Below are 12,723 nucleotides of genomic sequence, written 5' to 3'. Positions count from 1 at the left end.
ACACACACACACACACACACACACACACACACACACACACCCCATTTCAGTTTTAAAAAAATCTGATAGTTGAGAGCTGACAAATCGAAACAGTGCATACTGTTTTTTGGAAAAATATAATTTATTGGTTAAAATGTGGTTCTGATTAGCAAAGTGACTTTGCACAATGGCATTCTGTATTATTTATGTGTGCTGAATGAGTCACCCAGTTAATGTTCTGACCAAAATATGATTTTTTTTTTCTTTTTTTGTCTTTTTGAGACAGGGTTTCCCTGTAGCCCCAGCTGGCCTGGAACTCACTTGAACTCAGAGATCCACCTGCCTTTGCCTCCAGTGCTGGGACTAAAGGTGTGCACCACCACACCCAGCTCAAAATACAATCTTAATTTTCAATTTGTTTATGATTTCAGCATGCTGTGTAGTTCTGGAGGAGCAAGCCGGATATTGTTTTTTTTTTTTTTTTCTTCAGTGAAATCATTAGTTTCAAAGGACTGTATTTTAAAATGTCAAAATGTAAAGTTTTAAATTATTATAGAATGAGCTTGAATTAGGAGTCAGGAGACTTGCAACTTTGTCCCCCAATTGCCAGTGAGATGATTGCGGGCCACACATTAGTTCTCTGAGCCTCAGTCTCCTCACTTTACAGGGGGAATATTTTCTGTCACTCTCATAAGATTGCTAATAAAATCAAAGCAGATCTCTGAAAGTTCTTTGGAAACTGAAAATCACCACACAAACGCAGGGCACCATTATTCTAATGCCCTGTGGAATGTGTCATGGCACAGTCCAAACTGTTACCCAAGTCTGGGCATCATGATGTAATCCACTATTTCTAAAACTGCACTTGGTCAGATGGGAAAATGAACTAACATCCCTATCAGAGGCTTTGGCGAAAACCAAGTTCAGTATGGAATGTTCCCCTTGAGTTTCTAGTAGTATTCTTTGGCCATATGTGACTGGTGTTCTGCATTAGTAAGGTTCTTTATGAAGCAAATGGTACAGAGTTAGTTTTTGTGCGTGCGTGCGAATGTGTGTTTGTGATAAAGTCTTTCTATGTAGCCCTGGCTGATCTGAAACTCATTATGTAAGCCAGGTTGACCTCATACTTACAGTGGTCCTCCTGCTGTACTTCTTGAGTGCTGGGATTACAAATGTGTGCCACCACATCCCTGGTCTTGTTTGTTTTGATACAGGGTCTCCCTATGTAGCTCAGACGGACTTCATACTTGTGATCCTCCTGTGAGCTTTCTGAGTGCTGGAGTTACTGGTCTGTTGTACCCACCCCTGTGGAAGCTGGCTAGTTTTAACAAAACTCCTTGTAGGTTTAAAAATATTTTATTTTATGTGTATGAGTGTATTGCCTGCATGTATATAAGTGCACCCATATCATACGAGGCCCACTGAGGCCAGAAGAGGGCATTGGATCCCTTGGAACTGGAGTTATGGATGATTGTTAGCTGAGATATGGGTGCTGGGACTCAAACCCAGGTCCTCTGGAAGAGCAGCCAGAGCTCTTAACCACTGAGGCATCTCTCTAGCCCCTCCTTTGAAGTTCTTATTGCCCTGTGTATATACATTCATGAAGGGATAGACATTAACAGCCTCTATGGTGGTTCTCAACCATATTTGGTTTGGCCTGTAGGGAACATGTGGCCATGTCTGAAGACATTTTGGGTTGTCACCAGTTATAGAGCAGTGTGCTAAAACATCTAATGGCTTGAAGCCAGAAATGTTGATAAACCACTCAAGAGAATACAGGGCAAAGCCCTGCCACAACTCATCCTGTCTGAGTGACAGGGTGCTGAAGTTGAGAATAAGCTCCTGTGCTGTGGGGACGTTAAAAAGAAGTCAAGGTGCCGACAAAAGTTATTGCTGTCTTTGTTATTTTTCTCAGGGGTGGGAAAAAGAGTCTAACCAAAGGTGCTAAGCTCTAGGTCCAACTTGAGGTTCAAGATTGTTTCCTAACAGTCTCTAAAATCAGTGGTTTTATTTTCTTAAGAAATTTCCTGGACTAGAGAGATGGCTCAGTGTTTAAGACACTTATTGCTCTTCCAGAGGACCTGGGTTCCATTCCCAGCACCTACATGGCAGCTAACACTCATCCCTAACTCCACTTCCAGGAGATCTGCCTGCCCTCTTTTAGCTTCCACAGGCACCAGACACACATGTGGTAGGTACACTTACATACATGCAGGCAAAACATACACATAAAATAAAAATAAATAAAATCTTAAAAAAAGAAAAAGAAATTTCTTAAGCAGGCAATGGTGGCTCATGCCTTTAATCCCAGTACTTTAGAGACTGTGCCAGGAGGATTGTCATTAGAGTTCAAGGCCAGCCTGGGCTACAGAATGAGACCCTGGAACTCAGTATGTAGCCCAGGATGGCCTCAAACTCTTGGCAGTCCTTGTGTCAGAGTGCTGGGATTCTAGGCATGTGCCACCACGCACCAGTAGTGATGGTATTTCTTAGAATGACTGATTAAAATATCATAAGTGGCCAAATCAAGCCAGAAGGGATTCTGTCTCCAGGTCCAGGGCATTTTGGGGTGAGGGTAGGTGATTCTGAACTTAGAACAAACCCACCCCTGCTGCAGTAGTACACAGCTGCCCTGGGGTGGTTGGGGTGTGTTTCTCAATGCTAAGAGTGTTTGCCAAGAATGCTCATGGGGTTCAATCCCCAGCACCGTAAGGGGAAAAAAAATGGAGTTTCGAAACCAAAGCTGCCCCCTGCTGCTCTTTGAGGGAGCAGTTGGAATAGGAGCAAATGACAGGCATCTTGTGCTTTAAGAGGTGTGGCACCGGCAAAGGCAGGAGGAAGCAGGACAAAAGTCTCCAAACCAGCCCTGTGGCTGTTTTGTACCAAACAAACCAGTTTGAAAGTACCCTGACCCGAAATACTTTCCTTTACATTGCCATCTGTTTCACCTTTGCTGGTTAATTTTACTGCTAAAAGTTTTTTGGAATAATACCTTAAAAAAGAAAATAGCATAGTGGTGCACACCACAGCCAGCTCTTGGGAGGCCAAGGCAGGAGGATCACTGATTCAAGGCCAGGATGGGCTACATAGCAAGACCTTTCTAAGAAATAAATAAAAACCTAAACCCAAACAAGCACTCCCAAATGTCACCTGTCCTTTAAGGCTTTGGTCCAAACCACCTTCCCCTCCTATCCCAGAAGTAAGCTTCCAGATTTGAATCTCCCAGCACCATCTAGCAGCACTGCTCACTCTGCCCTGTGCCTTCCTCTCCTCTCCCCTGCTGGTCTGGGGGCCCTTTGACTGTATGGAGAGTGGCCTCTTGGTTTTCACACCCACACAGCAGCTGCACTGAGTCTGGCTGAGAGAGACATCAGTGTTCCTGATAGAGAAATAAGTAACCAGGCAGCAGCTGGGGTCAGGCTTTCTGATCTCAGTAGAAACCAATACATGGTTTTCACCCAGTGTCTTAGAAGGGATGTGGGCTGTAGTTCCACAGCGAACAGGATGGAGAAACCAAGAAGGAAGGAAGGCCAGACACACTACAACCATCACCACTGTTCAGAAATTTTCATCCTGCTCCTTCTCCCTCACTGTCTTTTATTCTTCAGAACACAAGCTCATGTGATCAGAGTTCGACTTCATGAGTTAAGTAGGCTTTGAACTGTAGCTGGGAAACACCCTCGTCCCCCATGAGATATTCTTATGTTTCTGCACTATTGAACTAGGCAGTCCTGTAGAGTGACTGGAACTGTCCATGAACTAACTATCTGGGATGCTAAATTTCATGAAGGTTAGCTCAAAATAATAACCATATACTTTCTCTTGTTCCCTCTTAGAAAAATGGCAGACAGCTTTTCGGTAAGTGTTTCATGTGTTTTCTTTGCCTCATACACATTCACGCAGGTTGACGGTTCCACTGTTACCACCAAACTTTCCTTTTCTGTTCTCCCACCACACAGCTTTCTCTGCTTCACTTGTCCTCTCAGGGCCTGTGGGCTGGAGTCTTGTTTTCCCAGCAGTAGATCACAGGCAGAGAGGCCTGGTACTCATCAACAGTGGCCTTTTTCCTGCGGAAATGCAGGACCCATGACTCAATCTGAGTATCCCATTTGTAGCCTTTTCTCACGTAGATTAGAAAGTTCATGCTTGTAACTGGCCAGTTCCTGACTTGAGCACATTAGGGAGCTGTAGCCGTGCCTGATCTGAGATGATGGGAGGCTAGAATAAAGTCAAACAGCATATGGAATCCCGAAGTCTAATTGGAAACTTTGGAACTCAAAACTATGAATACCTAGAGAATTATTATATGGATTTTATACCTTGCTTATATTTTTTACTTCTTAGATCACAAATGCCTATGGTTCTGTAAATTGTTTTCTGAATGTTTCCATTCTCTTAATTGTTTATATCTTTCTTTCCAGCTAAATGATGCCTTAGCTGGCTCTGGAAACCCAAACTCTCAAGGATGGCCAGGTGCATGGGGGAATCAGCCTGGAGCAGGGGGCTATCCAGGGGCCTCCTATCCTGGGGCCTACCCAGGGCAGGCACCTCCTGGGGCCTACCCAGGACAGGCACCTCCTGGGGGTTATCCTGGGCAGGCGCCTCCTAGTGCCTACCCTGGCCCAACGGCCCCTGGAGCTTATCCTGGAGCTCCTGCACCTGGAGCCTTCCCAGGGCAACCTGGTGCCCCTGGAGCCTACCCTGCTGCTGGCCCCTATGGAACCCCTGCTGGACCACTGGTAAGACCAAGTACTTGTTTCACTAACTTGATGTACAGAGGGGAGGGCATCAGGGAAACTCTCTGCTTTAAGCCTGCTACAGCCACTTCTCAAGTGTATTCATGCTGAGTTTATTCTGATTTGTTAGTATAGAAATGATAAGGCATTGATAAAAGTGCTTTAATATAAATCAAGTTAAGATTTTAGTAATGAGCCAGGTGTGGTAGTGCACGCCTTTAATCCTAACGCTCAAGAGATAGAGGCAGGTGGATCTCTGTGAGATCAAGGCCAGCTGGGGCTACAGGGAGACTCTGTCTCCAAAAAAAAAAAAAAAAAAATATAGTAATGAAGCTAAGTTTTAATTAATAAACACTAGCTGGGTGAGGTGGCTCAAATCTGTAATCCCAGTATTCAAAAGGGTAAGGCAGAACTGCCACAAATTCAAGGCCAGCTTGGGCTACAGAGTGAGACCTTGTCTCAGAATAAATAAACTTAATATATAATTAAATAATGAAGTAAATAAGTACCGAGCACACATCAGCAGGACGCATCTATGCACGTTCTCACTAAGCCCCTGAAGATACTGTTGTTAACCCCATTTTATACATGAGGAAATGGGACAATAGAGAAGTTACATAATTTGCCCAAGGTCATTGAGCAAACTGAGGGAGAACCAAGATAGTCTGGTTGAAAAACCTTCAAAAGTTCATTTGGGGATCTAAGGACTAAATCTGCATGCAAATTAAAACATATTTTAGCAGGCGGGCATGGTGGTGCACGCCTTTAATCCCAGTGCTTGGGAGGCAGAGGCAGGAAGATCTTTGTGAGTTTGAGGCCAGCCTTATCTATAGCAAGTTCCAGACCAGCTGGGCTAAACATACTTTAGCAAGTGAATTCTAAATGAAAATGTAACTCTGAGGAAACCCAAGTGCACCTCACTCATGGATCTTTTCCTTCCAGACTGATAGTCTAGTTGGGAGGAAAGAGTTAAACAACAGTCTAGGGTGAGACCATTTCAGGACCACAGAGAAGATGGCAGAAGGCAGTATTGTCTCTTTGGGGGACACTTTGGAAGGGAGCCCGGAGAAAAAGTGGGAGATGGCATGAAGCTAGGTCAGGGGGTGAGTCCACTGCAGACAGAAGGGGACATGAAGGATAGTCAGGTTGACAGGAAGAACCCTGAGGACCTGGTAATTAAGTGTTATGAGTTAAAGAGGTCCAGGTTTTCAAGGCAACAAAGCTTTCGCCCTAATGGGGATGCAAAAAAAGGGAGCTGATGGGTGAGGGGCCAGGGGAGACACCTCCAGTTCATACTTGCTCAAGCAGCAGCTGCTTCCAGTCCACAGCTACGTTAGTAGCAACACCAAGAAGGAGAACTTACAGGACTAGTGCAGATCAGGACTAGAGAAGGAAAGTTTGGGGGATACTTGACCTATGAGAAATCATCATAAAGGGGAGATGAGGCAGGATAGAGCTTTGGGGATGTTCACTGGTACCTTAAACACTTGGCTCAACAGACATTTGTGGAATGAACTGTATTAAGATGTGTTCATTTGGGGCTGGAGAGATAGCTCAGTGGTTAAGAGCACTGGCTCCTTTTGCACAGGACCTGGGTTCAGTTCCCATCACCCACATGGTGGCTAACAACTGCCAGTAACTCCAGTTCCAGATCTGACGCCATCTTCTGACCTCTCTGGGCATTACATAACATGGGCACATTTACATACATGCAGGCAATACACTCATACACATAAAATATTTTTTAAAAAGATGTGTTCATTCAATGTATACTCAGTGTTTGCCACGTGCAAAGCGTTCTGCCTGTGATACAGAGTACAGAAGCACCAGAACGTGGCAAACCTTCCCTCTGGGAACAGCATAACTACAGTGCAGTATGTCATGTGACAAGAGACTTGAGACACAAGAGGGGCCAGAGAGAGGGCTCAGTGGTTGTTCAGTTCCCAGCACCCACATGGCAGCTCACAACCATTAGTAGCTCTATATCCAGGAGATCCAACACTCTCTTCAGGCCTCCTTTGGCACTAGTCATGCATGAGGTGTACATACATACGTGTAGGTCAACACTCAAACACATAAATTAAATAAATAAATCTTTAAAATAGTGACACAAGATTAATGTTGATCACAAAGTCTAGCTTAAGACTGTCAAAGAAGTCTATATGAATGAATTATGGGTTGAAATGACTCTTGTGATGTCCCAAAGAGTTTTTTCTTCTCATGTCTCATTTGTTCACATAGGGAACCTTACCTTTTCAGACTCTGAGCTAGGTGGCCTTGGAATCTAGACAGGTGGCCTCAACCACGGTTATGTGATAGCCTATGTATTGTGATGGGATGTTAGCAATGTAATTTTTCTTTTCCCAAGAACACATGGCTCTTCATTGATAACATGTTCTTGTCCATTTCCAGAGTGTGCCCTATGATCTGCCCTTGCCTGGAGGAGTCATGCCTCGCATGCTGATAACAATCCTGGGCACAGTGAAACCCAACGCAAACAGGTACAGAGGGTGATGCTGACAACCTAATGAATCTGTTGATTGGTTTTGGAATAAAGAATCATCTAGTCTGACTGATAGCATTTTAAAAATTACTTATTAGAATTTTGGCTAGGCCATAATGTGGCTTATCCGACAATCAATACTTGGTCCCACATAATTTTTCTGTGTCAGGGTTGTTCACAATGAATGGTAACATACCCTAGTCTATATTTTGGATGTGTTCTATATTGCTTAATCTACAGGAGTGAAAATAGGGCAAGGAACATTATTTCCCACTTTGACAGAAAAAATCGAGGCTCAGGTTTCACAGCTAGTGAATGGTAGTTGTGGGAAGCCTACAACTGAGTAGATACTTTTTACTTAAAGGGTTTGAGAAGATTCTACTAGTTAAAGACTTCATCAAAATAAATCAACCTTTGCCACTGGAACTGGTTTGACTGAGGTGGACCAGGTTGGGGTGAGGCTGTATTGGGCTAATTTAGGAAATCCATGCTGATCTATAGCTGCCCTGGGATGCCTAGAGCCAATGATCATTGCTAGTTAGAATTATCCATAATACAAAGAAGCTGAGAGTGTTCAGAGGGATTCGCTTCACCTGTCCCTAAGGTTAGTGGCGCCATCAATGCACCTATAACCATTGAGTCTGTCTCTTGGGCTTATGGACAGTACTCAAAAGGCACAAAGTCAAGCCAGGTGTTATCCCAGAATTCCTAAGGAGGGTGTGGAGAGATGGTTCAGTGGTTAAGAGTGCTCTTGCAGAGGACCTAAGTTCAGCTCCCAGCACCCACATGGCAGCCCATGACTGTCTGCAACTCTAGTTCCAGGAGATATGCCATCCTCTTCTGGGCTCTGTGGGCACTGCACGAGTGGTGCACTTGCATACTTGCAGGCAAAACACTCATATATGTAAAATAAAAAATTTTTAAATCTAAAAAAAATAGAATTCCTAAGGAGACTAGGTATGGTGGTGCATATCTGTGCTGTAGTGTCGGGGGTGGAGGTAGGACGATTCTAAGTTTGAGGCCAGCCTGGGCTACATAGCAAGATCCTGTCTCAAAAAACCAAAAGGAATCCATAAATACCTCTAAAGATGGGGCTGGAAAGATGGCTCAGCAGTTAAGAGCACTGAGTGCTCTTGCAGAGAACTTCGATTCCCAGCACCCACATGGCGGCTACAAACTGTCCTTAACTCCAGTTCCAGGGGAATCTGAAGTCCTCTTCTGACCTCTGCTGCATCGCACGACACGGGTGCACTCACATACATGCAGGCAATACACTCATACACATCTATCATTTTGTTCCTGGTAAATCAATGGGAGCTACATTCTGTGAACAGATGGACACAGCTTTGATAGTTTTACATTCACTCCTCCATCCAGCCTCCTCTGGTTCTGCATAGCAGTCACTATCCTAGGCCAACCCTTCTTTCCACACAGCCTAGACAGGTGGTCTAAGCTCAGTATTCCATCACAATAAAACTTGTCTGACAGTAAATCCTCCCCCCCGCACACGTGTGTGTATGTATATATACACACATATATTATTCTCAAAATATATAGTATTTTTTATTTTGTTTTGCTTTTTGAGATAGGGTCTTACTATGTACACCAGGCTGGCCTTGAACTCACAGAGATCTGTCTGCTTCTGCCTCCCAAGTGCTGAGATTTAAAGGCATGTACCACCATACCCTGTCTATACAGTCTATGTTTTCTCCTAACATAATGAAAACTGCACACTAGCATTAATCATTGAGGGTCATTGTACTGGGAAATTTAATTCCAGTAACACTATTGATATAGACTGAGACTTGGCAGATGAAAACAAATTCTGTCCGGATGAAGAGTAAACTGAAAAGACTGTTGTGTGGCCTTACAAACCCTATACTAGTTACTGCATGAAAAAAATGCTTAAGTGACAAAGATGACAGTCTTTCTTCATAAAGGGAATAGAGCCACTGGATATTTAGCCAAATACAACCACTAATACCACTTTTGCTGTGACTTTAGTCAATGGAAGATACATAGGTGGTTGGAGGTGACTGGTTTCTGGATTATTCAAAATACTGAGAGGATCACTATTAGTAGATTTAGATCTGAAGAACATCAGCTCTTTCTGGCAGAGTACTGTGTGGAACATACCTTTACAAAGCCAGGAGTGGGGTCAGTCCTTTAACAAAGAGGACTTTGTGCCTGCATTCACATCCCAGAAGAATGAAGAGGCTCAGAAAGCTGAAGTGACATTTCATGAGTCCCACCTCCGATCACATAATGCTTAACACATTTATTGCCTGACTTTAACTACATCATCTCATTCCTGCTGTTCCAAAAGAACCAAGAGAAAGTCAGGTACTTGACTGTTACCATGTAGCGGGCTTGCTTTGAACAGCTATTGAGAGCAACCTGTTAGGGCAGGAAAAGACTATTACTCTTTTTTTTTTTTGGTCTTTTTGAAGCAGAGCCTGTAAGCCCCAGCTGTCCTGGAACTCACTATGTAGACCAGGCTGGCCTTGAACTCAGAGATCCGCCTGCCTCTGCCTCCCAAGTGCTGGGACTACAGGCGTGTGCCACCACGCCCGGCTATTATTCTTTATAGTGAGGCACAAAATGCCTTAGGGTGGGTAGCCCTCTATATGGCTACCTTGAAGGTTTTGCATGAGTACACAATATAGTCACACAACAATATAGTAAGCAACATATTGTCTTGCTGGGCTTCAGAATTAATGATAGGAACAACCGTATTAGGCCTGTTATTCTTTCTGGTTTGAATGATGCTCTGGCTTATTTGCTTCGTGTTCAGAATATTATGAAAAGATGACATTTTAGAAACTTGTATGTTCTTGATACACATTTTAATCACTTTAGTTAACTGTGGTTTCTCCTTTAAAATAGGATTGCTCTAGATTTCAAGACGGGGAATGATGTTGCCTTCCACTTCAACCCTCGCTTCAATGAGAACAACAGGAGAGTCATCGTGTGCAACACTAAGCAGGCTAACAACTGGGGAAGGGAAGAAAGACAGTCGGCTTTCCCATTTGAAAGTGGCAAGCCATTTAAAGTAAGTTATTGCTCTTGCTGTATATTGATAACATGCATTTCTTAGGTGGAATCACTCTAAAAATAGTACACTTGAATTTTTATCACCTGTTCTGGAACACCTAGCCAGTTCTCCTCACCTGGGGACCAGGTTTAGGGGGCTGGCAGCGTGGCCAGGAGTGGCTTGCTCCCCAGTTCCTCACCTCATTGTCATTACTGATGCCATCCTGAGCTTATACTTTTCTAGAAACTAAAACACAGCATGCTGTTTTTGTATAAGCTATTGCAAAACTGCCATTTACAAAAAGATGTAAAAATGAATATCCTATTGGCAAATACATTTCCCCCAGCTTTTCCAAACTGGTCACTACTAGTCTTTACATTTGTCACCGTTAAGGAATTCCTGCCTTGCTGTTTCTTACTTTAAGGCACTTCAGGACCCACATTTTTGTGTAGGCAAATTATCCCTTTATGGCTTCCCTTATTTATCTAACAGTTGTGTTGCTTTGTTCAAACCCAAATAATCTAGGTTTTATTGCTGTAAAGTTTACCCTCTCTGGATCTTAATCAGTTCCACAAGTTTAGTAAGGATGACATGTTGAACTTTCTGAGTTCAGGCCAAACTGGTTTAAAATTAGTAGCTATTTCTTTCCTTCTTTTCATTGAAATTGACAAATTAGTTATATATGTGACGTACAGCATGTTGTGAAAACCATACACATGGTAGAAGAGCTAAACAGAGCTAGCTAACACCATGCAGTTCCCTGACAGTCTGCCTGTGTGCCTTTTCAGATCCAAGTACTGGTTGAACCTGACCACTTCAAGGTTGCAGTCAACGATGCTCACCTTTTGCAGTACAATCATCGGATGAGAAATCTCAGGGAGATCAGCAAACTGGGAATTTCTGGTGACATAACCCTCACCAGTGCTTCCCACACTATGATCTAACCCAGAAGAGGCAGTACCTAAAACTGAATTTAAAATTTATACATGTAAAGGCTCCATGCTCACTACGAGTGAAAAAATTTACATTTATTCCTCTATATCATTGTAAGCCATTCACTTAATAAATATTCTTATGCTGAATTACCCGCCTTTTTTGTGGTATTGGGTATTGAACCTAGGACATCATGAATGCTATTCAAGTGTTCTATCACTCAGTTATACCCCTAGACCTTTCAAAAAAATTTTTGTTCTTTTTGAGACTGGGTCTCCCTGTAGCCCCAGCTGTCCTGGAACTCACTATGTAGACCAGGCTGGCCTTAAATTCAGAGATCTGCCTGCTTCTGATTCCTGAGTGCTGGGATCAAAAGTGTACACCACCATGCCTGGCCTTCAAAACATTTTTCAAAAATGTTTTTTATGTGTGTGTCTCTGTGTGGGTATGTGTATGTGAGTGCATGTGCCATGGAAGCCAGAGGCATCAGATTCTCCTGGGTGCTGGGAACTGAACTCAAATGTCTTCTTTATGATGGTGAATGATATTTTATGTGTATAATGTGTTTGCATGGATGTACGTATGTGCACCCTGTATATGCAGATGCCCGTGGAGCCAGAAGGCATTAGATCCTCTAGAACTGGAGTTACAGGCAGTTGTGAGTGGCCCAGTGTGGGTGCTGGAAACTGAACTCAAGCCCTCCGCATGAGCAGCAAGTGCTCATAACCACTGAGCCATCTCTCCAGCCCCTCAAGTAAACTCTTAAAGCAGAAAGACTATATTCTAAAATAAAAAGTACAGCATAGTACACCTAAAATGGTACCATTATGCAGTATACATAACTCTATTCTCTACTTCTATACAAGAAGCACAGAATCACTGCCAACAGGCAGTATACTGTGCCACACTTGAAGACCACCTCACTAGGTGACTGGAATTCTCAATAATACTACCACAGGACAATCGTGTATGTAGTCCATTGTTTACTGAAATTTTCTGATGACTATTTCCTTAGGCTGTTTTAGTCCATTTTTTCCTATAGTATTTGATATCAAATAGACTTGCTTTTTTAATGATGTCTACAGATTTGTAGAAGATTAAGTATCATAGAGAGCTTTCAAAATTAAATTTTTCCCCATTGTCAACATTCTTATAACTAAGACTTTCCTATTACCAGCAAGCTCAACGATTAAGACAATGTCAGAGCCGGGCGTGGTGGTTCACATCTTTGATCCCAGCACTCGGGAGACAGAGGCAGGCAGATCCCTGTGAGTTCTAGGCCAGCTGGGACTACAGGGAGACCCTGCCTCAAAAAGACCCCACCCCCCAAAAAAAGACAATGTCAGAATTTTTACCTATTATTCTACAATGCTTACACTATTCACTAGTGGGCTGTTAAATGTAAGTTCATCATTTGGTAATTCTGGGAGGCATTCTGAGAACATTCTTCTTCGAAAACATGTTATATAACCTCCCAATAAGTATCCTGACTTGATAATAAACACCACGTTTCCCAAAAGCCTAACACATCTTCCCCT

General features: G+C 43.2%; 1 protein-coding gene across 1 annotated transcript in view; it reads left to right on the top strand.

The window, feature by feature from the left end:
• Positions 1 to 11,334, top strand: part of Lgals3 (galectin 3) — a 16,497-nt gene extending 5,163 nt beyond the window's left edge. The window contains exons 2-6 of the mRNA XM_008839537.3: positions 3,816 to 3,837; positions 4,401 to 4,718; positions 7,128 to 7,216; positions 10,105 to 10,270; positions 11,041 to 11,334. Of these exons, the coding sequence (XP_008837759.1) occupies positions 3,816 to 3,837; positions 4,401 to 4,718; positions 7,128 to 7,216; positions 10,105 to 10,270; positions 11,041 to 11,196 (751 nt within the window). The 3' untranslated portion in view covers positions 11,197 to 11,334. The remainder of the gene's footprint in view (positions 1 to 3,815; positions 3,838 to 4,400; positions 4,719 to 7,127; positions 7,217 to 10,104; positions 10,271 to 11,040) is intronic.
• The last annotated feature ends 1,389 nt before the right edge of the window (positions 11,335 to 12,723 follow it).

This window comes from Nannospalax galili, unplaced genomic scaffold (assembly GCF_000622305.1).
Source record: "Nannospalax galili isolate Female #2095 unplaced genomic scaffold, S.galili_v1.0 scaffold336, whole genome shotgun sequence".
Classification (NCBI taxonomy): domain Eukaryota; kingdom Metazoa; phylum Chordata; class Mammalia; order Rodentia; family Spalacidae; genus Nannospalax; species Nannospalax galili.
The sequence above is the reverse complement of the archived record's forward strand: the minus strand, read 5'-3'. Positions and strand labels throughout refer to the sequence as shown.